Raw genomic sequence first — 26,835 nt, forward strand, 5'->3', positions numbered from 1 at the left:
AGCATGGTGACAGCAAGAACAAAGTCATGGAGGTGGGAGAGGACAGGACAAGAACTGGGACTAGAGAGTAGTCCTGTTTGGCAGAAACATAGAGTATATGAAGAGTAAATGGTAGAAAATTAGGTTAGAAGGGTGGTTGGGAATAAGACTGTGGAGGGTCTTGAATATTGATATCAGTAGTCAATGGAACAGATGAATTATAGATGAGTTATAGTCAGAGATTGTGTAATTGCCTTTTTTTAAAATTTTAATATAATTTATTTATTTTCGGTTTCTAACATCTACTTCCACAAGATTTTGAATTCCAAATTTTCTTTCCATCCCTCCCCACCCCCACCCTAGGACAGTATGTACCCCATCCACCCCTTCCCCCAATCTGTCCTCCCTTCTATCACCCCCCTTATCCCATCCCTCTCCCCTCTATTTCCCCTTCCCTCTATCTATATAGACAGATTTCTATACCCCATTGCTGTACATTTTATTTCCCAGTTGCATGCAAAAAAAATTTTTAACATTCATTTTTAAAGCTTTGAGCTTCATATTCTCTTCCTTCCTTTTCCCCATACACTCTCATTGAGAAAGCAAGCAATTCATTATAGGTCATACATGTGTAGCCACGCAAAACACTTACATTACAGTCATGTTGTGAAAGACTAACCACATTTCCCTCCATACTGTCCTGCCATCCATATATTCCATTCTCTCCCTTGACCTGCCCTTCCACAAGAGTGTTTGCTTCTGATTACCCCTTCCCCCAGTTTGCCATCTCTTCTATTTCCTCCCTCTCCTATTCCCTTATCTCCTGCCTTCCTGCATGGTAAAATAGATTTTCATACCCAGTTGAGTATGTGTTATTCCCTCCTTAAGCCAAATCAATGACAGTAAGACTCACTTATTCCCCCTCACCTCCCCACCTTTCCCCCTCCATTGTAAGAGTTCTTTCTTGCATCTTTTATGTGAGATGATTTGCTATGTTCTACCTCTCTGTTTTTCTTTCTCTTAGTAAATTCCTCTTATCAGTTAATTTTATTTTTTTAGGTATCCTCCCTTCATATTCAGCTCACTCTGTGACCTTTGTCTATGTACATACATACATACATACATACACACATACACATATATACATATACACCAACACACATATACATATATACAATATAATATATACATACATACATATACACATACACATATACATATATTTTTTCCCTCTAACCACCCTAATACTGAGAAAGGTCTCATGAGTTACAAATATCATCTTTCCAAGTAGGAATATTAACAGTTCAACTTTACTGAGTCCCTTATAGCTTCTCTTTCCTGTTTACCTTTTCCTGTTTCTCTTGATTCTTGTATTTGAAAGTCAAATTGTCTATTCAACTCTGGTCTTTTCAACAAGAATGTTTGGAAGTATTCTATTCCATTGAAATTCCATTTTTCCCTCTAAAGTATTATACTCAGTTTTTCTTGGTAGGTTTTTCTTGGTCTTAATCCTACTTCCTTTGACCTCTGGAATATCATATTCTAAGCCCTCCAATCTCTTGATGTAGAAGTGTTAAATCCCGTCTTATCCTGATAGTATTTCCATAATACTTGAATTGTCTCTTTCTGGCTGCTTATAATATTTTCTCCCTGACTTAGGAACTCTGGAATTTGACTGCAATATTCATAGGAGTTTTCTTTTTGGGGTCTCTTTCAGGAGGTGATCATTTCTATTTCTATTTTACCCCCTGGTCCTAGAATAATAGGGCAGGTTTCTTTGATAATTTCTTGGAAGATGATGTCTAGGTATTTTTTTTATCATGGTCTTCAGGTAGACAAATAATTTTTAAATTATCTTTTGTGAATCTATTTTCCAGGTCAGTTGTTTTTCCAATGAGATATTTTGCATTGCCTTCTATTTTTTCATTCTTTTGATTTTGTTTTATAATTTCTTGATGTCTCATACAGTCATAAGCTTCTATTTGTTCCATTCTAATTTTTATGGTATTATTTTCTTCAGTGAGATTTTGGACCTCCTTTTCCATTTATTTGGCCAATTCTGTTTTTTAAGGCATCCTTCTCCTCATTAGCTTTTTGGGCCTCTTTTGCCATTTGGGTTAGTCTATTTTTAAAGATGTTATTTTCCTCAGCATTTTTTGGGTCTCCCTTAGCAAGCTGTTGACTAGTTTTTCATGTTTTTCTTGCATTGCTCTCATTTCTATTGCCAATTTTCCTCTGCATCTCTTACTTAATTTTCAAAATTCTTTTTTGAGCTCTTCCATGGCCTTAGAGTATTTCATATTTTTTTGGAGGCTTTGGATGTAGGTGCCTTGACCTTGTCTTCCTCTAGTTGTATACTTTGATATTCCTCATCTGAAAGGATGTAAGAAAATACTTTTTCACCAAGAAAGTGACCTTCTATTGTCTTCTTTTTTCCCCTTTTTGGACATTTCCCCAGCCAATTACTTGACTTTTGAGCTCTTTGTTAAATGGAGGGTGCACTACTTCAAGTTTCTGAGGTTTTGTGCAATTGTTTTCAGAGATATCTCTAGGGACCTGTAAGTTCTCAGTTCCTCCAAAGTGGTATAATCAAAGGAGAGGTGTTTATTCCTCTTTCAGCCTGCACTCTGGTCTGTGAGCAACCACAAGCACTCTTTTCTTCCCTAGAACTCTGAGTAGGGTTCCCTCCCCACAGCTCCTCCATGTCATTGCTTCTCCTTGCCCCATGAACACTAGCCAGGACTGTAACCCAGATCAGCCGCTTGACTCCTCTACCATCTATAAACTGAGAGCTCCAGAAGCAGCTACTGTTGCAGCAGTGGCTGCCTCTATCCTGGGGTTGGGGATGGATCATACTCCCCTCTCATTCAGATGAGAGGGCTTTCTCGCTGACCTTTTGAAGCTGTCTTTGGTGTCTATGGGTTGAGAAGTCTGGAAATCATAGCTGCTGACAGTGATTTAGCACCCTGAGGCCTGCTCCAGTTCCATCTCTGCTGGCAAAGCCCATGCTTGGCTTCACTTTGCTCTGAGCCTAGTACAGTATACCTTTTGTCAGCCTTCCAGATTGTCTTGGGCTGGAAATCTACTTCACTCTGTCATTTTGTGGCTTCTGCTGCTCTAGAATTTGTTTAGAGTCATTTATTACAAGTATTTTGAAGGGCTTGGGGGGAGAGCTCAAGTTGGTGCCTGTTTCTACTCTGCCATCTTGGCTCCACTCCTTGGAATCTCTTTCATAGTGAGCCTTATAGAATTAACTATTGGATGAAAGGGATACACTAGGCTAAAATCAGCCTGGGATCAAAGTTTAAAAAACCAGAAAGATAAAGAGGAGGTTAAATGATTGCCAAATTGGAACTAATTTATCATTGCTAGAGATTGAAAAGATTCTTGCATCTCTGTGCTCTCTCAACTAAGGAGCCTTGACTTCCCTGGAGGAGAAAGGATTAGTACTGAGCTGTCACGGTCCTAGTTTTCTGCTGTATTTAAGTGTAGGTCAACATGGGCATCACTTCCTCCATGAAGCAAATCAAATTAGTGGAAGGAAGTAGGCAAAGGTGCTCCAATAAAGGTATATGGAGGTCACCACTCAATCATCTTGTTTCTTGCACTCATATTTACTGTTGAAATGTTCTCCTGGCTGTAAGAATTTAGAAGAAACCTGATTAGCCACAGGAACAAGATGGCTCCTTCTCAGAAGCCCTTCTCTCATTGAAGGCTCTTTTTAGGGATGTAGGAGGAGGAATGTTTATTGGATTTGGTTCCAGAAGATTTGGGCTCAATTTAGTAACTGTGAGACCCTTAGCAAGTCACTTAACCTCTGTGGGCCTCAGTTTCTCCATGTATACAATGGGAATAAACATCCTTGCACTATCTATGTCACAAGGATGTTGTGAGGAAGGTGTCATGCCAATTTGAACGGGCTATAAAAATATGATCATTGTTGTTGTTTGTCCTTCATTCTTGAAGAGGACCAATGACATCAAGAAGGTGATATCTTGACTTTCAGGTTAACTGGATTTAACTGAGACAGAGCTGCATGAAGTTGTCAGCTTCATTCTCTCCTCCAGGGTCATCAAAATCCAGTGGTAAAACAACAGTCAAGACTGGTGATAGCCTGGGATGCAGTGGATGACCTTGAGCTTTCTAAATTAAAGTCTTTCCCAAGCCTCTCTTTGTCTGAGGCAATACCCATTCAATGATCAAGGGCTAGGTCATAGAGACTTGGGATAAGGGCTATTATTGGTCATTCAATAAACCAGAGTTGTTAAGGGGTGTTGGTTGGAGGTAAATATTGTGTTAAATGGTGTAGAAAATGAGAAGCTCAGAAGCTTCCTTGGAGAGTTGTCTTTGAATCTTAGGAATACTGTCCCAGAAACAAGCTCATATCATCAGGGAGGGCCTTGGCACACCCCCAGTGGTGTTCCTAGCATTATCATATGACCATCATGGAAAGAGTTCCATGACAGATAAGAATTTGTGACAAGTTAAGGAACAATGATGATGAGACCAAGGACAGAAGCCCAATTCTCACATGGCCCTTTACCTAATCTTAGCAGTAATGTTAGACAACTCTCTAGATAGAAAAAGATGACTTGATTCAAATCCTAGCTCTTCCATTTGCTCATTGAGTAAACTTGGATAAGCCACCTCAAAGCCTTTAGTTTTCTCATCTGTAAAATGGAGGAGATGATATCTGCATTTCCTACCTCATAGGGCTATTGCAAGGGAAGTATTTTATGTGCTGTGGAAGTGCTACATAAATAAGAGTTTATTATTAGTCACAAGGTTATATTAAAAGACAATGTGAATGGTATAGTGCAGTCCATCCCTGCTAATGAAAAAATCCTACTTGCACAGATAGTTGAAAATAATATATCTACCATAGTTTGTAAGTTTTTTGAGATGAGGTGGCTACATCTCATTCATATTTGTATCTCCTTCAGTATCTTTTATCTGGATTTGTGATTTCATTAATTTGGGAATTCCTAGGGCAAAAACTCCTTTTTTTTTTTTTTTTTTTTGATATCACTCAACAATTCATCTGTAACTTGTAATCTTAGAGAGCTGTCCAAGGTAAGAAAATAAGTGACTTGCCCCAGGTCTCAGAACTGGTATGTATCAGAGGAAAGACTGAATCTGTCTCTTCGATTCTAAGGCTAGATGATTGTCTATCCATGACAATACTTTGCCTTACATTGGACACAATAGGTATTCAAATGTTAGGTGTTTAAAAATATTTATTGGGGAAGCTAGGTGGTGCAGTGGATAGATAGCCAGCCTGGAGTTAGAAATTCCTGACTCTTCCTGAATTCAAATATGGACTCAGATACTTAGTAATTGTGTGACCCTGAGCAAGTCACTTAACCCTATTTGCCTCAGTTTCCCTACCTATAAAAATGAACTAGAGAAGGAAATGACAAACCACTCCAGTATTTTTGCCAAGAAAGCCCCAAGTGGGGTTATAATGAGTTGGGCATGACTAAAATGATTGAACAACAAGAACAAAAGTATTTATTGAATAGAATTATGTGGAGAACAGTCATAGAATAATATAATGGATTTTTTAGAATTATATTATGTAAAGCTGAGAGGTTAGAGGTCATTTAATCTAATGTTTTCCCAACCCAGACGATTCTGAGGACTGATAAATACATAAATTGTTTACTGTGGACCATTCCACTCTCTGCAATTTGAGTTGACCAAACACCAGAGAAGAGGGTCCTTCGAAAGTTGGGACCCAGGAAAGAGGAGAAAGAGGGAGAAGAATAAGTATTTTTAAGGTTAGAGGTCGTTGTAGTTTTTAAAAGAAGGATGCTTTCTAATAAAAATTTTACAAATGAGTAAAATTTATGAAAGACTAATGATGGTCCTTGGACTAATGGTTAGGAAAAATTAAAACTAAACTTTTCATTTTCTAGATAAAGGAACTGAAAATCAGAGAAGTCAAGGGACTTGTCCAAGGTCACACAGTTAATTAGTGCTAGGTCTCTGATTTTGAATCCATTATTATTTTTACTACAACATACTACCTCTCTCAATTTAAGAAACAAACAAAATAAAACTAATACAGTACCTTGTAAAAGAGTATATTGGATGACATTATTGAGGAGCATTTGGTGGATGAAGGGATATACTAAAAATCTTATAAAAATGTGTGTCTGTCAACCACTCTTCCATGTCCCTTAGTCAGAGTTTTTTTTATTAATTGACTTTTCCATTTAATTTGAACTTCCTTTTTCTACTAAAAGTACTGACCTCTGTTGCTGTTTTCTACTCTTTTGCATTCTATCCCTAATGTGGAAAATTAGCTAGGGCTAATTCAAAGTCACCACTCCCTAGGTTTTACTTAAACCATTCTCAACTCCTTTCTCTCCTCCATCACATCTTGTTTCTCTTTCTCACTTTGTCAAAGACCCCACAGTTGCTAAATGTCTATAGTAGAAAAGGAAGTAGCAGTAGGGTAGGCTAGTCAAGGCTGTGCTAGAAAACTAGAAAGCACTGACCTAGTAAGACAATTTGGTTTTTTGAGGTTTCTAGGGACTAAAATGTATACATAGCAATGGAACCAACAAATTTTACTTATTCATTTTATGAATTGGCATACCTAGTACAGGATTAAGTATTAAGAGATCTGATTCATAGTGGCTCTGCCACTAACTATCTAGGTATTCTTGGAAAAGCTACTTCCCTCAGCTTCAGTTCCCTTGTTCAGTTCTCTTTTCTCATCACATCCTAAAGTAGTAAGTAATTTGGTAACAAAGTATACAGTCAGAATGACCTAAGTTCAAATCCAGCTTCAAACACCAGCTATGTGACCTTGGGCAAGTAAGTCACTTAACCTCTATGTACCTCAGTTTTCTCATCTGTAAAGTGGAGATTATAATAGCACTTACCTTCCAGGGCTGTTGTGACAATCAAATGAGATAACACTTGTGAAATACTTAGCACAGTGCCTAGCACATAGTAGGCACTATATAAATGTTAGCTATTATTGTGTAAATATATATAATATGTATACATACACATACACTATCTTCAGCAATAGCTAACATCTTAATTTTTTTTAATGCAAAGGAGAAGAAACAGCCCAAGCATTTCCAAACACTTTCTGATCTTCTTTTTCTCCAGCCCTGCCAGAGATGATTCAATCCTATCCATGTCCTCTGTTCTGGATGGAGTATGAAGGTTACTGCTACAGATTCTTCCCTCTTAATAAGACCTGGGCTGAGGCTGACCTTTACTGTGCAGAGTTCTCCATCGGGACAAAGTCAGCCAAATTGGCTTCCATTCACAGGTAAGCTTAGCAGGAATTTGTTACCTCTTGCTACCTCCATGCCCATGACATTCTCTTTTTGTATTTGGACAAGGTTGGGTGAGAGTTTGGGACCGATGAGTAGGGGATAAGTTTTCCAGGTGGAACTTCTCTTTTGCAATTGAAAATAGATCCTATCTAGTGTAATTTCTTGCTAAAATCATTCGTGCCATCGTAAGACAAATGTTCAGATTGGCTAGGCGTATCACACTGGGAAAGTCCTCGAACTTCTCTTTAAAATGGGGGTAATAATAGCACCTCCTTATATTCACTTACTAGTTGTGAAGATCAAATGAGATGACATATGTAAGGTATTTTGCAAACCTTAAAGCATTATACAAGTAATAATGATTATTGTTATTGTGAAAGCACTATTGACTGAAGCTTCCTTTCATCAATTGGCATTCTTCCTGTCAAGGTCTCACTGCAAGAGATACAAAAATCATCCTTCTCTCCAAAGATTGCCAAGTAGGTCTCAAAGAGCTTCATTAAGGAAGAAGGTGGTCTTTTGATATGCCATCGGAGATATCTGAAAGGGGTTAATTATCATGTCTGGATGAAAAATGTCTTCGTAAGTGTAGAGAAGAGAGCTCAAAGCCCCATCATTATTATTATCATGAGTTCCTCAAGAGCAGGGATTGCCTTTTGTTTTTTTTTTTTTCTGTATCACCAGCAGTTAGTACATTACCTGGTAGGGCAGCTAGGTGGTACAGTGGATAGAGTACCAGTGCAGGAGTCAGGAGGACCTGAGTTCAAATCTCACCTCAGACACTTGACACTCACTAGTTCTGCGACCTTGGGCAAGTCACTTAACCCCAATTGCCTCATCCTGGGTCATCTCCAGTTATCCTGAGGAATATCTGGTCACTGGAGTCAGATGGCTCTGGAGGAGAAGTGAGGCTGGTGACCTGCACAGCCCTCCCTCACTCAAAGCAAAGTCAAGTGCAAGTCATGTCATCATTTCTATGATGGCATGGTCTTCAGCAACGAAGGACAAACTTATACACATTACCTTGTGTGGAGCAGGCACTTGACAAATGCTTATCAATGGACTGTTCTGGGTTCAAAATAAAATTTATGAATAAAAATATGAGTTAATAAGCTTAAAGTTATGGCTTCTTGCCTTTGTCACATGCATTATGACCTGAACATAATCAACATATTTGATGTGTGACCTGCAAAAAAGACTGATTACTTTGCGTAGCTCTGTCTCACTTAAATCCAGTTCATGCACAAATCAAGACATCAGCCTTGTGATATGATTGGTCCTCTTTGAGAATGAAGGATAAACAACAACAGTAACAAAGACAGATACAAGACTCAGTTGGGATGACTTCTCAGCTATTCTAACCCAGACAGCATCCTTCCCGGTATCCCCTTGCTTTGTGAGACAGAGACTATACAAACAGGATACCATGTCACCCAATTATCAAATATTTATTAAAGGCCTATTTTATATAGGACATTGTGCTAGTTACTTATGATGGTGCATTTAAAGAAGTAGGGAAGCTAGATGACACGGTGGATAGAGTGCCAACTCATCTTTCTGAGTTCAAATCCAACCTCAGGCACTTACTTGCAGTGTGACCCTAGGTTCATTACTTTACTCTGTTTTCCTTGGTTCCTCATCTGTAAAATGAGCTGGAGAAAGAAATGGCAAACCATTCCAGTATCTTAGTGAAGAAAACCCCAGAAGAAAATGACTGAACAACAAAACAACAAAATTTAGAGAAGTATAACATGTTCCCTGCCCTGAAGGAGTTTGCAATGGCATTGATGAGACAAGAGATAGAGACACAGCCAAAGAGAAAAGAGAATCCATTATTGTAGCTGTTTTGGGGAGAGTCCTTTTAGCCTTCTATTTCCAGCATCAGGAGTGAAAGAACTTCTTTTCTCCTTCCTCCTCTGATGGCATTTGTTCAGTATCTACCTTCACTTTTGGTTATTGTACAAATCAGTTAACTCTGGACCCTGCCCCATGGGAGTTTAGAGTCTGAGCCAGCCAGCAGTGGCCATATTCAAAGACCTAAAAACCTGTTCAAGTATAGTTTATCTAAGCTATCTTGATATTGATTTTAAAATATCGATCAATCAATAAGTCAAGTCAATAAACATTTATATAGCACCTACTATGTGCCAGGCACCGTGCTAAGTTCTAGGAATACAAAGAAAGGCAAAAGACAGTCCTTTCCCTCCACAAGATCCCATTCTAATGGGGGAGATAGTATGCCAATAACTACATAAATACAGCATACACACACATATATGTGTGTATATATGTTTGTGTGTGCACACAAGACGAATTGTAGGTAGTCTCAGAGGTAACATCAAGGGGCTAGGAAAGGTTTCTTGCAGAAGAAGAAATTTTAGCTGAAAATTTGAAGGAAACCAGGAAGCAGAGATGAGAAAGGAGAGCATTCCAGCTTTGGAGGATAGCCAGTGAAAATTCATGAAGTCAGGAAGTGGAGTGTCTTGAGTGAGAAGTAGGAAGGAGGTCAGTGTCACTGGATTGTAGGGTATACAGAGGAGAGTAAGGTGTAAGAAGACTAGAAAGGTAGGAAGAAGTCAGATTATAAAGGACTTTAAAAGTCAAACAGGATTTTTCATTTGATCCTGGAGGTAATAGGGAGCCACTAGAGTTTAATGAATGGTGATGAGGGTGGGGTGAGGAGAGGAACCTGGTCAGAACTGTGTTAGGAAAATCACTCTGACAGGTGAGTGAAGGATAGATGGGGGAAGGACTTGAGATAGGCAACTCAAGAGGAAAGTTGTAATAGTCCAGAAGTGAGCTGATGAGGGCCTGAGATAGGGTGGTATTAATGTTAGAGGAGGGAAGGCAGTGCATACAAGAGCTGTTAGGAAGGTAGAGTTGACAAGACTTGGCCATGGATTCAATATAGGCATCGAGGATGTCACAAAGTTGCAAGCCTTGGGAACTGGGAGGATGGTGTTGCCCTTGGCAGTAATAAAGAAGTGAGGAACAGGGAAAGGATTTGGGAGAAGAAATGAGTTTAGTTGTGTTGTTGAGCAATAAATATTTTGCTTATTATGTGCCAAACACTGTATTAGGTACCGAGGATATAAACAGACAAAAATGAAACATTTCCTATCCTCAAAGAATTTATTGAGGAAGATGACATGTGCAAACATAAATATATAAGTGAGCTATATCTAGGTGTGCGCTGGTAAATATTTAACAACTGGTGTTCTTAAAAAATATATACATGACACATTTGAAAGTTTATTCTGCATTATTGACATTTTCTCCCTCACTTACTTACGTCTAGATAATCAACAAAAAATTAATCAAACGCTTACATCTCAGAAATCAGCAATTGATACAGATCAGGACTAGATTTACTATTTTGTTGACTTCTAAACTTAAGAACCCAGTCTCAGACACTTACTACCTGTGTGATTCTGGGCATGTCATTTAACCCTGTTTGCCTCAGTTTCCTCATCTGTAAAAAAAATGAGCTGGAGAAATGGCAAACTACTCCAGTATCTTTGCCAAGAAAATCCAAAATGTGGCCCCAAAGAGTTGAACAGGACTCTTACTACTGAACAACAAGAAGACTTAAGAAAGTGTTAATACTATTAAACTTAAAGGTGTGTATGTATACTTTTACCCTCCCCCCCCAGAAGAGCCCAGTTGCTAAACATTTGTCAACATGCCATTGTGTTGCTCCATACACATTGCTTGACCTCAGCAGGACTGTGATAGAAGGCTCTGGGAATACAGCCATGACTGGACTGGAGGCCTGTTGACTGTAAGATGATGGTAATAATAATAATTATTATAATAAAAATGATGATGATGATGATGATAACTGGAATTTATCACCCTGAGGTTTTCAAAGTGCTTTTTCACATCCCTACTTATGGATCATCTAGGTAGAATTGTTTAGCACATAAAGTTAGTGATGTACTGGAGGTGAGGAGAGAGACTACACACACACATATATACATAAACTGAATATTGCACACACACACACACACACACACACACACACACTCACCTCTTCCTCCTGCCTGTTGAGAGGTTGGCTTTGTATCCTCCATAGGACACGTTATCAACCACCAGGAAGCTGGACTTTGAGGAAAGATCTCAGTTTAATCACATGACTGTCTCCAATCACTGTTGCTCTAGACACACACACACACACACACACACACACACATATATACACACACACACACACACTTACTTACCTACCTACATATATATATACACATATCTGGGAGTGTTTTGTATAGAGATAATTACTCTCAAGGAAGCTGATGAGATCATTGAAAGACTATATATGTATATATACAGAGAGGCCCAGATGAGAACCTAGCAAGCAAAAAGGCATTCAGTTCAAATAAACAAGAATTTATTTATTTATTCAGCTATTAGCTACCTTACTTTGAGCTGGTCTTCTTCTAATTCTGTCCATTTGCTCCAAAACAAGTGCTGTTGGATTTCTCCACAGAAGAATCTGTTTACTGCTGCAAGAATTCCTTCAAAGGCAGATGGCATAAGGGGGTGGTGTGAGCCATTTTTTCTTCTTTAATTCCCTTAAAATGCCTAAGCCCTGGTAATGTCCTTTGCACAGGTGTGCACCACCTGGGTGGGTATGCAAGTTGGGGGAGGATAGCCACACACATGCATAACACCCCCACTACTACAGAGGAATTACTTTTGTTAGATTAACTAGGGTTTTAAAAGAGAGTTTTCAAGGTCTCAATGGATCTTCTAATCCCATCAGTATCGAGCACTCCTATCTTGCTCCCATCAAAGCTTTCTCACTTCTCCTCAAGTCTGTGGACTCTTGCCCATGTCTTTCTTTAAATGCTCTATAGAAGATCCACACAACACTTTCTTATTTTTAAAAAAATAATTGTAGCAACCAGTACAATACTTGCTCTGTCCATCTGTTATCACTTCCTCTTGATATATTACTAGCTCACTTCTTTTTTCTGATTATACAGATAAGATTCTACCACCTATCTTGTCACTTTCCCTGGACCCTCCCCAGAGCCTTCTCCAACTTGGGCCCAAAGAACTACCCTAGAACATGAATCTATCCTTCAGCTACCATGTTCTAGCTTCCACTGATCCTTCCCAAGACCTCCAGCATTAGATTCAAGTATCAGGGAGTCTTCTCCAAAGCTGACTGGCTGCCTTGGGAGAAAACCTTTCCCTCCCAGCCCTCCGTGTTTTCTCCAGTCTTGACTCCACCCCCACCGCTATGGCTGCCTCCTGACTTTACATTCTCCTGTTCCTGCCTTTGGAGAGGTAGGTTTCTCAGCCTTCATGGACACATCACCAACCACTACGGGGTTGAACCCTGAGAGAGGATCTTAAGCAATCTGATCACATGGGTCTCTCACTGACTCTCTCTAAAGTAATTATTGCTCGATATGGATTGTTCCTCAATGGTTATTGTTGGTTACCATTACTAAATCCTTATACTTGCCCCATTCCTGTGATTCTGAACCATTTACTACTAATGTACAACATTCCACCCTTCCACTTCTCATTCCCTATTGTCTGTTCCTTTACTCCCATCCACCTCATCCTAATCTTTCTAAAGTCTCAGCCTAGATCTATCGAACCCTTCTATTGTGCCCCAGGGAGTTCCTGTTCCATAATTTAATGTTTTCCTTTCATTTCAAGCCTCTTCTTCTCTTGCTTCTTCCATCTTCTGTCATTTGCTAAGAACTGGCTCCCTCCAGATATCACTCCTTTTTTTTTTAATACCCTTTCTAGTATTGGATATACTTTCTCTCATATTCCCTGAATATGAGTCATAGTGGTTGAGTCAGACTATTTCATGTTTCTGGCCCTTAGTTCTTTCCTAGACCTAAGCATTTGGCATCTCCTCCCTCCCCTATCCATATTCCACAGTGAATCAATTCAACTCTATGCTGTCTTCTCCTCCAGAATCCCATGCCCACCTTACCAAACTCCACTCATGGATTACTTCCATCATTCTCCCTTCAATTCTATTCCTGGAATTTTTAATAAAGCTGGAGAGAATTATGAAACCATGCTGACAAGGATAACTACAAAATATGTTATCACTTAGACTTTCAATGTAGCAAGGCAATAATTCTACTCTTCTATAAACAGTTCACTATCGTACTCTCCACAGTGACTGTTCCAAATGTTCTTTTCTCTCCTCAAGCCTCCCATGGAACTTCCTGTCCCCTCTCTCTCAGATAAGAACCTCACTCCAACTTAACCATAGAAATTGAGGCCATTCACCCAGAATTCTCTCTTCTCTCCTATTTCCCCACACCACAATCTTTACCCCAAACTTGAGTTAAGATGTGGCCTTTGTCTGTGCTAAGACCATTACCAAAGTCCATATGCTCTCTTAAGCGTATCTCATCCCATCTTCTGCCCTAGATAGCCCCATTCTATCTTCAATTTCTCTCTGTCTGTTGGCTCTTTCTCTGCTACCGACAAACATATCTATACCTCTTTTGTCCTTCAAAAACCTTCAATTGATCCTACCATCTCTAGCATTCATCCTATATCTCCCCTCTATTTCTCAACTAAATTCCTTCAAGAAAGGGATCTACAGTCGTGTCCTCCACTTCTCCTTTAATCTGTTCTGAACACTTTACAATCTTGCTTCTAACCTCATCTCTCAAAAGAAACTGCTTTTTCCTGAGTTAGCAGCGATCTGTTGATCACCAAATCTAATGCTCCTTTTTCAAACCTCATGCTTTTTGACATTTCTGCAACATTTGACTCTGCTGTATCGAGTATCCTTTGATGTTCTCTCCTCTCTAGGTTTCTGTGATACTGTTCCTTCCTAGTTCTCTCCGATTTCTTAGTCTTTTTTTTTTCTGGTTCTTTATCCTACCTAGTTGTCATTCTATTTTCTCTCCAATTGATGGCTTTTTCCTTTAGACAATCCTTATACAATTCTAGGTTTACTGGAGGCAATACATTTCTTTTCTTTGGCACATCAGATGAATCATAGAATCACAGAATTTTAGAAAAGACCTGATCTCTACTATAATGCTGGCAATGGACCATCTAGTCTCCTCTTGAAGACTATTGATGAGGGAGAAATCCACCACCCAATGGAGTTGCTTCTTCTGCTTTTAGACCGCTCTAACTATAGGAAGTTTTTTCTTGACATCAAGCCTAAATTTGCCTCTTTGTTACTTAATAATTAGACATGATAGTAATAGTACTACTACCAGTAATAAGAACACCTAGTATTTATATAGCACTTTGTATTATCTTATTTTATGCTCACAAGCTCACAACACCACTAAGAAGTACTTACCCAAGAGGTGGGTACTATTATTATCCCCATTTTGCAAATTAGGAAACTGAGGGAGGGTTTAAGCAGCTTGTTCAGGCTCACACAGCTCACAATGTTCGAGGCTGGATTTGAACTCAAGTCCTCCTGATTCTTAGCGTGGTGCTGTATCCACTATATCACTTTGCTGCTTCTGGTTCTGCCAAAGAGAACAAGTTTCAATTCCTTCTTTTCCATGACATTCCTTTAAATACTTGAAAATAGCTATCATACCCTATTCTAAGTCTTCTCCAGTTCTTTCAACCAATCCTTCTCTGGCATGATTGCAAGGCTCTTCTCATCCTCTCCTTTGGACATTCTTCAGCTTGTCAATGTCCTTCCTAACTTGTGGCACCCATCACTGAACACAATACTACAGATGCCTGACTAGAGCAGAGTACAAAAAGACTCTCACCTTCCGTTCCTGGAAGCAATGCCTCTCTTAAGGCTACCCAAGATGACATTTCCTTTCTTGCCACAATATAGTACTGTCATATATATATATATATGTATATATATATATATATATATAGTTTGCAGTCTACCAAAACACCCAACTCTTTTTATCATAACAACAATAATAACTGCCATTTTTGTTGTGCCTGCTAAGTGCCAGGCACTGCATTAAGTACTTTAAAACTGTTGTCTCATGTCATCCTCTCAACAACCCTGGAGGCAGATGCTTCATTTTACAGTTGAGGAAATGGAGGCAGACAGAGGTTGTTACTTGCCCAAGGTCACATAGCTAGTAAGAACTTGAGGCCAAATTTGAACTCAGATCTGTCCTGATTCCAGACCCAGTGCTCAATTCACTGCATCACCTAACTGCCCTCTAACAAAGTCCATATTAACCAGACCTCCCTCATCTCTGCATTTTAATATTTTTTTAGCCCAAAAATAAGACTTTACATTTAGTCTTGGTGCTGAATTGGAACAAATGGATGAATATTTCTCTGCTGTGAATGGATTTTATTCTCGTCACACAGAATTCCCTAGTTGCCTCCAGAGTCTTTATTTTTCTTACATTTTTCTTCTTTAACATTCTATTATTCCCCAATTACATGTAAAAACAATTTTAACATTCTTTTCAAAAATTTGAATTCCAAATTTTCTTCCTCCTCCCCTCATTGAGAAAGCAAGCAACTTGACATAGGTTATTCATGTGTAGCCATACAAAACACATTTCCATGTAAATCATTCTGTGAAAAACAGATCACAAATTTTTTAAAATCTTTAATCAGTATTCAGGCTTTACCAGTTCTTTCTCTGGAGATGGACAGAATCTTTTACCATAAATCCTGCAGAATTGTATTGGATCATTATATTGCTAAGAATAGCTACATCATTCAAAATTGATCATCATACAATATTGCTGTTATTATATACAATGTTCTGGTTCTGCTCATTTCACTTTGCATCAGTTCATGTAAGTCTTTCCATGTTTTTCTGAGAGCATCCTGCTCATCATTTCTTAAAGCATAATAGCATCCCATCATAATCACATAACACAATTTGTTCAGCCATTCCCAACTGATAGACATCCTTTCAATTTCCAAATCTTTGCCACCACTAAGAGAGCTGCTATAAATATTTTTGTACATATAGATCTTTTTCCTTCTTTTAAATCTCTTTGGGATATAAACCTAGTAGTGGTATTACTTAATCAATGCATGGTTTTTAAAATCTTTTGGGCATACTTCCAAATTGCACTCCAGAATAGTTGAATCAGTATACAACTTCACCAACAGTACGTTAGTGCTTTAACTTTCCCACATCCCTGCCAACATTTGTCATTTTCCTTTCCTGTCATATTAGCCAATCTGACAGGTGTGAGGCAGTAGCTCAGAGTTGTCTTAATTTGCATTACTCTCATCAAAAATTATTTAGAGCATTTTTTCATGTGACTTGATTGCTTTGCCTGAAAACTGCCTGTGCATATCTTTTGACTATTTATCAATTGAGGAATGGCTCTTATTTCTATGAATTTCACTCAGTTTTCTATGTTTGAGAAATGACTTCATCAGAGAAACTCATTGTAATTTTTTCAGAGTCATTTTCAACTGTGTATTTCCCTCCATCCTATTTTTCTCCCTGTTTATCCTATTTATCCTATTCTCTCTCTCCTTTTAGCCTGTCCATTGTCAAGCTTCTGACTTTTACCTCCCCCAAACTACCCTCCCTTCTATCAGCTTCCTCCCCACCTCCAGCCCTTCTCTCATCTCTTCCTACTTTCCTATATAGTAAGACAGATTTTGACACCCAGCTGAGTGTGTATATTATTCCCTCTTTGAGCCCATTCTGATAAGTGCTCTCCTCCCTGCTTCCCCCATTTTCCCCTCCACTGTAAAATCCCTTCCAGGCCTCTTACATCAGATAATTTATCCTGTTCTGTCTTTCCCTTTCCACTTCTCCCAGTGCATTCTTCTTCCTCATCTACTTTTTCAAGTGGATGATTCTGAAGGGTTCCCTCCCAGGATGAAGGTTCCAGCAGCATCCTGTTCTTCCCCTCTCCCCAACTACTGCTTAAGCCTTCTCAGACTAGAACCAGTCACAGTGGATACTAGAACTATAACACTCAGTACCTAGAGAACATTGCCCCTTAATAATATATATATATTTATATGTTATACCTGTATATTACATACACATACTACACACACATACACATACCACATACATGCACACTACACAAACACCACACACATACACACACTACACACACACATACACACACACTAGACACATACATACACACGCATTCTAATGCACTAGGAAAACTCTGAAGTGAAACTGAAGGATCATCTCCCTACCAAAGAAGGAAGATCCCATTCATTTAGCTAAAAGCATACAGGTCCTTTGAACCCTCACTTCATCCCTAAGGATAAGTAAAAAGCTCCATCTCAGCAGAATCAGTTCTGGGCCATAACACTTCATCTCTATGCCTTTGTCTTTGTGTGGGTGTGTCTCTCATGTCTGGAATGTTCTCCCTCCACTCTTGAGTCTCCAACATCCTTTAAGATTTAAGTCAAATGCTATCTCTTTCTAAATTTCTTTCCCCATCACCCCAACTTTTAGTGCCTTCCCCTCTAGGGCTACCTTTGCTCTACTCTATATTTATACTGTATGTATCAACTTCCGTATATATTGTTTCTCCCCTTAGAATGTAAGGAGGACAAGGACTGTTTTTTTGCCTTTTCTTTGTGTCCATAAGCTCCACAAGCAGAGTGCCTGGCATATAGTAAATGCTTCATAAATATTTGTCAATTGATCAATTGAATGGAAAATGTTGGCATGAGACTATGTTATCCTTTCCTTCACAGTTGGGAGGAGAATGTTTTTGTACATGACCTTGTAAACAGCTGCGTGCCTGGGATACCAACAGACATCTGGATGGGACTTCATGACCGGAGACAGGTGAGAAGAGTAGCTGGTCATCTACTGAAACTGCACGTTCAATTAAGGTCTGATAAATGCATGTATGGAATGATTTGAATGTATGGAAGAGCATGGTTCTTTTGTCTTTCATTTTAACAAAAATCTCTTTTTGATGTGAAAGACTAACTATGTTTCCCTCCATCCTCTCCTGCCCCCCATTTGTCCTATTCTTTCTTTTGACCCTGTCCCTCCCCAAAAGTATTTACTTCTAATTACTCCCGCCTTCCATTTGCCTTCCCTTCTATCATCCCCTACACCTCACTTATCCCCTTATCCCCTACTTTCCTGTAGTGTAAGGTAGATTTTCATAGCAAATTGAGTGTGTATGTTATTCCCTCCTTAAGCCAAATCCAATGAGAGTAAGGTTCACTCTTTCCCTCTTACTCCCACTTCTTCTCCTCTATTTGAAAAAGCTTTTTCTAGCCTTTTATGTGAGAGATAATTTACTTCATTCTATTTCTTCCTTTCTCCTTCTTCCAATAAATTCCTCTCTCACTCTTTAATTTTATTTTTTTAGATATCATCCCTTCATATTAAATTCACCCTGTGCCCTCTGTCCATATGTACATAATCCTTACAACTACCCTAATACTGAGAAAAGTCTCAAGAATTACAAATATTATCTTTCCACATAGGAATGTAAACAGTTCAACTTCAGTAAGTTCCTTATGATTTATCTTCCTGTTTACCTTTTCATACTTCTCTTGATTCTTGTGCTTGAAAGTCAGATTTTCTATTCAGCTCTGGTCTTTTCATTAAGAATGCTTGAAAGTCTTCTATTTCATTGAATGACCATTTTTCCCCTAAGTATTATACTCAGATTTTCTGGGTAGGTGATTCTTGGTTTTAATTCTAGCTCATTCAACCTCTGGAATATCATATTCCAAGCCCTTCAATACCTTAATGTAGAAGCTGCTAGATCTTGATTACCCTGATTGTGTTTCCACAATACTCAAATTGTTTCTTTTTGACTGCTTGCAATATTTTCTCCTTGACCTGGGAACTCTGGAATTTGGTTACAATATTCTTAGGAGTTTTCCTTTTGGGATCTCTTTCAGGAGGTGATTGGTGGATTCTTTCAATATCTATTTTACCCTCTGGTTCTAGAATATCAGGGCAGTTTTCCTTGATGATTTATTGAAAGATGATGTTCTAGGTTCTTTTTTTGATCATGGTTTTCAGGTAGTTCAATAATTTTTAAGTTGTCTCTCCTGGATCTATTTTCCAGGTCAGCTGTTTTTCCAATGAGATATTTCACATTGTCTGTGATGTTTTTTTCATTCCTTTGTTTTTATTTTATAGCTTTTGGATTTTTCATAAAGTCATTAGCTTCTATATGCTCCATTCTAAGCTTTAAGGAATTATTTTCTTTAGTAAGCTTTTGAACCTCCTTTTCCATCTGTCCAATTCTGCTTTTTAAAGAATTCTTCTCCTCATTGAATTTTTGGATCTCTTTTGCCATTTGGGTTCATTTATTTTTTTAAGGTGTTATTTTCACCAGCATTTTTTTGAGTCTCTTTTAGCAAGCAGTTGACTCGTTTTTCATAATTTTCTTGCATCACTCTCATTTTTCTTACCAATTTTTGCTCTACTTCTCTTACTTGATTTTCAAAATCCTTTTTGAGCTTTTCTATGGCCTGAGACCAATTCATATATTTCTTGGAGACTTTGGACGTAGGAGCTCTGACTTTGCTGTCTTCTTCTGTTTTGTATATTTTGATCTTCCTTGTCACCAAAATAAGATTCTATAGTCTGATTCTTTTTCCAGTTTTTGCTCATTTCCCCAACCATTTACTTCACTTTTGTGCTCTTTGTCAAGGTAGTTCTCTGCTTCCAGTGGGGATGGGGCACCCATCTGTGAGCTGCTCAATCCCTCCACAATCTGTGGGCTTAGAGCTCCAGAAACAGTCATGCCCTCTGCCTCTGCTGCTGCTGTAACTGCCATGGGCTCCTCCACCACCTCTGCCTGCCTGGGCAGACTTAAGACCAGACCATTCTACTCTGTCACACAGGTCCAACAGGTTTTTTCCACTGACTTTCCAATTTGTCCTTTGAGTTTTGGGAGTTGTAAAGCCTGGAAACCACCACAGGTGCCAGATATTCAGTCCTCCAAGGCCTACTCGGGTCCCATCTTTGCTGGTGTGGTCCATGCTGGATGGCACTCTGCTCCTAGCATGGCATGATAGATGCTTCCTGTTGGCCTTCTAGGCTGTCTTGGGCTGGAGATTTGCTTCATTCCCTCTTTCTGTAGGTTCTGCAGCTCCAGAATTTGTTTAGAGTCATTTTTTACAGGTATTTGACTGGGCTTGGGGACAGAGCTCTAGAACTCCCTACTTCTACTCCATTATCTTGCATTTTAACAAAAATCTTAACCTAGGGTTTACTGTTGTAACCCTAATCTATCCTCATTGGTGGAGATCAATACTGTGCACCTTCATGAGGGCACTCTGCCAAATCCACCCTACTCCTCATGCAAGCACAAGATATTTATCTCTATCAATGAGAAGAGAGTTCCATGCCAATGGGCTTTGGGACTGGGGTTATACTATATTGAACTGTATAGATCTAGAACATTTTTCTAACTATAGAAACATAGAACTTTAGAGTTGGAAGAGTCTTTAGAGATCATTAAGTCCAATCCTTACCAGAGACTTGAAGTTCCTCTGTAGCATCCCTGACACACTCTCATCCACTTTCTGCTCAAAGACCTTCATTTTCAAGGAATTCATGATTTCTCAAGGCAGCTTATTTCATTTTCAGACAGCTCTGACTTTGAAAATATCTTCCTTACTTTCAACTTAATGAATCTATGATCTCATCATTGTAATAATAATACAATAATAATAGTTAGCCTTTATTTAGCACTTTAAGATTTACAAAGTGCTTTAAAAATATTATCTCATTTGATCCTAACAACAATCCTGGAAGATGAGAAAACTGAGACAAACATAGATCAAGTGATTTGCCTAAGGTTATACAATTGGTGTCCTTGGAGGCAGGATCTCAATTAAGATCTTTCTCACCCAAGGACCAGTACTCAATTCACTGTGCCACTTAGCTATCTAACTTTAAGTGTTTGCATCAAAGATACTGATTAAAACTCTTAAGTTCTCCACTTCAGTGAATCCACCAAATTGCTGAGTAACTTCCTCAATTTTTGTTGATACTATCAGGATATCAGTGGAGTATATGAACTGTCCATTGGCTGTTCCATGTTTTCTACATGACCAGCCCATATTATTTCCTGGCCATATATTTATTTGATGTTTTGTTTATTTTGGTCCTTCTTTTTAGTTCCTTCTTTGTTGTATATTCCTAATTTTTAACTGAAATTTGCTTCATTTCAACCCTTGATCTCTCTGAGGGCCACCAGAATAAAAAAAACCCTCATTCACAAGAGAAGCTCCCTATTCTATAACGACTCCAGCCTTGCCTAATTCTCACCTCTACATACTAAAATATATGCACAGATCTGAACAATGTTCAGATCTGTGCCATGTGTCATAAATTCTTGATCTTCTTGTACCCCATTTTTCCCCCTTCCCTCTGGATGGGGTATACAACAGGAAGGTCAGTTTGAATGGACAGATGGCACATCCTATGACTACAACTACTGGGATGGAAACCAACCAGATGATGGCATCCATTCTGCCCTCGAGGAAGAGGACTGTGTACAGATTTGGTATCGACATAATAGTGGTAGGTATTTTTGAATGGTGAATGGAATTATAATTGAGCAAGAGAAGATTGACTGCCCTGGGTGCAGCACTGACTGGAGATGAAATGTTAAAGTGGGATTAGGAGACTCAGCATTAGATTAATGGGATTAGAAGGAATAGTTACTTTCTCTTCCAAAATATATCTATATTTCCTGAAGAAGAATCAAGAGAGGGACTTTGGGTAGATGCCACCATGGTGATATCAGAATCCTGACTCTCCAAATTCTGAAATGGATTACTACTCTAAGGAAACCAAGAGTGGAGCTGCAAGACCAGAAGAGTGCAATTGTTACCACTAACCTTGAGGTCTGCCAAAATTAGGGAAGCCTTCAGGCAGTAGGTAAAAATGGGAAGAAGCACTACGTCTGAGCTATTGTTTGTAAGGATGGTCCCTTGGAAGAAATAACACAGAGTAAGCCAGGTGAGATATGTTGGTGATAGAATAATGTGACTTGGGACCTCTGCCATTCCTGGATGGATGTCGCCATATGTTGTCCCTGAGTTGTATGTTAGTTGTGTGCTGGGCTGGGCTATGAGTACACTCCCTGGAGTTTTTGGAGCAGAGAATGTAGAAGAGTTTGGGAGAGATGAATGCATGCCAACCAGAAGATCAGCAAAAGATGCATTCCTGAGAGCCCATTCCAGATCCTTCCCTATTCTCTCAGTTGTGCCTATGTTAGAGGTCAGATGATCCTTATAGTCAGAGTCCTCAGGATCCTATCAGCACCATTTTCTTCCTCCGATGATACAGTGGTTTGGTACAAAATCTTTACTCTAATCCATTCCTTATTTGGTGGTAGGTGCCTCCGCTGGTGTTGAAAATGCTCATTAGATACATCAAAGTAAGAAGAAATACATTGGGTCAATGGCCCTCCCTCCCACTCCCCATTGTGGATTTCTAGGGACCTAAAGAAATTTCTGGAAGAAAATCATCACCAACAGAGATAAATTATACATGGAGAAACAACAAGAAAAAAGAACTGATTCTTTAAATTAGAGCAAAGGTTGATGGTCTGACCAAATGTGAGTCAACAACCTACAAACCTGTATAAAAATAATAATGGTAGCTGCTAAAACTGAAAGGGAACCAAATACCCGTGAAAAGATTTGAGATAGACTGCAAGAGGAGGTAAAAGAGGGAGAAAGGAGGGAGGGAAGAACATTCAAGGGAGAGAAACTTGGGTGTTGGCCAAGAGAAATTAAAATCTATGAGTAACAAGAGTCTCTGAAAGTTCAAGAAAATTGGGTAATCCTCTTCAGGACACATGCTATGCAAATAAAAGATTACATCAAATTTATTGCTCACAGTTTTATAGTCATCAGCAGGATCAGGTTATCCTAATTACTCGTCCAGCATTTACTAAACACCTTCTAGGGCAGAGGTTCTTAGCCATTTGGGGGACATGGTTCCCTTTGGATGTCTAGTAAAGCCTATGGACCCCTTCTCAGAAGGAAGGTTGTTGCCTATATTCATAACTGATGGAAATACTAACTTTCACTTAAAGGGTAGCAAAAATAAAGGTATAATTTTTTGCCCATCCAAATTTGCAGACTGCTGAAATCCATCTGTGCTTGTGGACCTATGATTAAGAACTTAAAGACTGTGGAAAATTAAAACATATTCTATGATCCCTATCCAGAGTTTATAAACTATCTACAGGGTAAAGTGATATATATTAAGAATGAGTCAGACAAGATAGTATAAAATAAAATACTAAGAGATGTATAGATTATAAGTGCAAAATGGAATTCAGCAAGAGCATAGCTGAATGGAAGTAGAGTTTTGGAGCGGGTAGTCAGGAGAGGCTTTGTGGAGAAGGTAGGTCTTCAGTTGGACTTTGAATGATGGGTAGGGTTTGGATTGATACACATAGGAAAGAAGCAACACTGGTGTTTGTAATAGTTGGGGATTATGGGAAAGAGGAGCAAGATTCCTCTGACTCCCCAAAACACTGACACAAAGATATTAAGTGACTCGTATGAGGACACACAACACTCATTTGGGGATGTGTGAAAGTCATTCCATCTACCTATGAGTGGAAAATTGATATTATGTTCCAAAATAATAGGGATAGGCTGAGAACCTTTGCCAGGCCGAAGGCAAAGGGATATAAAGGAAAGAGCACAGGGTTGGGTTGGTTCCAATTCAGAAACTAAACTGCTTTATGACTTTGGTCAAGCCACTTTAACTTGATGCTACAGATCTTCAATGCGCGAATCCTAACACTACGATAGTGTTGTTGTCAAAATCAAGCAAGAGAGATATAAAAGCACTTTGGAAAATTAAAAGGCATTATGCATATACAAGATATTCTTATTAACAAATAGAATATATTACCTCTGTGACAAAAAGAAAAACACACAAAAAAAAAGAGAGAGAGAGAAAGGGAGGGAAGGAGGCAGAGAGAGAAGGAGAGGGAGAGCACACTCACTGAGCACATTTATTTATTTCTTAAGTATTAAGTACATGCTATGTGCTAGGTACTGTATTAAGCATTGGGAATGCAATTACAAGCAAAAAGAAAAGACAGTCTTTATCCTCAAGAGACTTACATTCTAACAGGGGGAGAAGGGTAAGCAGGAAAAATCTGGAAAGTCAGGAGTGGAGCCAGGAAAGAAACCATGTGTCTGGGTACTTCCTCAAATGGAGGTTCTGAGCAGAGGCAGAAGCATCTCCAGGGTAAAAAGGCTGCTGGGAAATATATGGAAAAGTTTGGAGAGTCAAAAGTGGATCCATAAGAGAAATGTGTGTTTAGATATGTGTCCTACCTAAGCCAATTCTCATCTCACATCAGTTGGGAGGGCTTTTATTCCAAAAGGCAAGCCTTAACCCAGATCTTTTGTTCTGTCCCTCTTCCACAGCCTTAAGATCATGGAATGATAATGCCTGCAGCCAGAAATTCCCATTTGTGTGCAAGATTCCATCGAGGACAATTAATTGACCAACTCTAGTTACTTTCTGTAGCAGTGCCTGGTGCAACACTGATACTCTGTCCAAGTTAGATCACAATGAAGACAAGTTCCACAGAAAATACTGAAAAACAAACCTTAACCTCAGGGAATGGCACATAAACACACACACACACACACACACACACACACATACACACATACACACAAACACACACACACACGCATGCCTGGGAGCCTAATCTCACATGTGAGACCCGGTTCAAGTAATTTTCTTTCTATGGGTCTCAGTTTTTTCCTCTGTAAAATGAAGAGGCCGGCCCAGATAATGTGGAAGTTACCTTCTAGAGCTGAAATTCTCTGATTTGCTCTTTCTTTCCTCATCAAAGACTTGCTCTAAATCACTCTTCACCTAAGCTGTTGTGGCTCCTGATGACAAATGCCGAATAGAGAGAATGGCCAAAGTTAAAGGGTGAGGCAGGAGTGAGGAAGGAAAAGCCTTAGCTAAAAACAACTCCAGGTGTCCATCTGGAGTTTGTAAAGTTGAAAAGAAGGACTCGTTAACCTTTTAGTCCAATTAAAACAATGGCCCAAAAGGTGTAAGGCTGCCAGAGTCTGAAACACCTTCTGGCAGAAAGTGGAGTCAGGCAGCAGTGATTTCTCAAGTGAACTAGGCTATGTTTACTGCTGACATTTCAATATTCTGAGGTTCATTTGTACATGTGGTGTAGGAAACATAGCTTTGTTTCCCATGAGAGTGAGAAAGCGAAATAGCAGAAGGTTGGAGAGAAAGTGTCTGGGAAAAGGCTGGGAATGGGGGGAAAGAGATGCAAAAAAGTTGGAAACAGAACCGTGCCATTGGGCTCATCTAGCCCAACGTCTCATTTTACAGAGGAAGGAACTAAAGAGGGAGTTACAAAGTAGCACTCCCGAGGTGACACGGCAGACCCATGCTTTTGACTTCTATTTTCGTGCCTGTCCCTTGGTACCCTGCAAATCCTTTGTGGTCCTGCTAGATGGGTTTGCTTTTCAACGTTCTGTGAAGTCACATAAAATGCCTATGCTTGCTTAAATGATCTCCCCCTAAATAAAATAAACACACACTCCCTTGGATTTATGGGTCCATTTACTTTGTCCAGTAAGTGATGGGATTCCGGTTGTCATTCAGCAAGATGGAGCAAGCCCGATGGAAATGCTATTAGGTAGTTTGGTGAGGGCTGTGGAGGACTGAGAGAAGAGGGAAGCATTAGGCAAAGCAGTTACCTCCTACGGTACTATCTGAGATGATTGTGAGTCATCATTTGTCCATCTGTCAAAGAGAAATCATTAATAATATTTGCTTCTCCATTCTCATAGAATTATTAAAGGTTAAATGAGATAATGAATGCAAAAGTTCTCTAGAGTGAATAAAGTGCTACACACAAATGTTAGTGATTGTGATGGATTAGAAATTGCTGACAAATCACAGAATTCAAGATTTTCAAGGTAAGTGAGGGCTCAGAGATAGAGTTTAATTCTTATATTTTATGAATGAGGAAACTGAAGTTAAGTGACTTTCTTGTTTTATTTGGAAACCATTCAACTATATACAATGTGGATTTGTGGAAACTGGCATTGATATAGTTGGATTCAGTTCAGATTTCTGTTAAATTCTCAATTAGCAGATTATTCAAATATATGATTGTAAATTCTCAGTTCTCAAATTCTATTATATTCTCAATTAACCTTAAAACCAAACATGATTTCCCCTCTCTGGGCCTCAATGTACTCATCTGTAAAATGAAGGAGCTGAACTGGATGATTTCTAAGGTTCTTTTATAGCTCTAAATCTGTGATCAATGACCTTCAGACCATCAGGAAAATTATTCTAAATGCAGTTTTTCTTCCCCTTTTTCATCTCATTCACACCTGGGCAGCCTGGTGAAGCCCAGAGACCCCCTCTCAGAATAATGTTTTTAGGGCAAATGGAGGATCTAGACAAGGGGTTAGTTGAAGTATGAGAATGGAGAAATTGATTTCATCTTAGTGGGAGCAGAGGAGTCAGGTTAAAAAACTGGAACTTGGACTGGGTGTTGAAATAAAAGATGGATTTCAACAGGAAAAAAATAAATAGTAAACTATGCATACAAGAGGCATGTGTTTTTGTTTTTGTTTTTGGTGTGTCTGTTGAAGG

The 26,835-nt window shown here is 39.0% G+C and overlaps 1 protein-coding gene across 1 annotated transcript; it reads left to right on the forward strand.

The window, feature by feature from the left end:
* The first annotated feature begins 7,110 nt into the window (after positions 1 to 7,110).
* CLEC19A (C-type lectin domain containing 19A) lies at positions 7,111 to 25,846 on the forward strand. The gene is made up of 4 exons (XM_072650494.1): positions 7,111 to 7,273; positions 17,919 to 18,012; positions 21,600 to 21,732; positions 24,615 to 25,846. Exons 1-4 carry the CDS (start codon positions 7,119 to 7,121, stop codon positions 24,692 to 24,694), a joined length of 462 nt encoding a protein of 153 aa, XP_072506595.1. The 5' UTR covers positions 7,111 to 7,118; the 3' UTR covers positions 24,695 to 25,846.
* Positions 25,847 to 26,835: the final 989 nt, after the last annotated feature.

This window comes from Notamacropus eugenii, chromosome 3, assembly GCF_028372415.1.
Source record: "Notamacropus eugenii isolate mMacEug1 chromosome 3, mMacEug1.pri_v2, whole genome shotgun sequence".
Lineage (NCBI taxonomy): Eukaryota > Metazoa > Chordata > Mammalia > Diprotodontia > Macropodidae > Notamacropus > Notamacropus eugenii.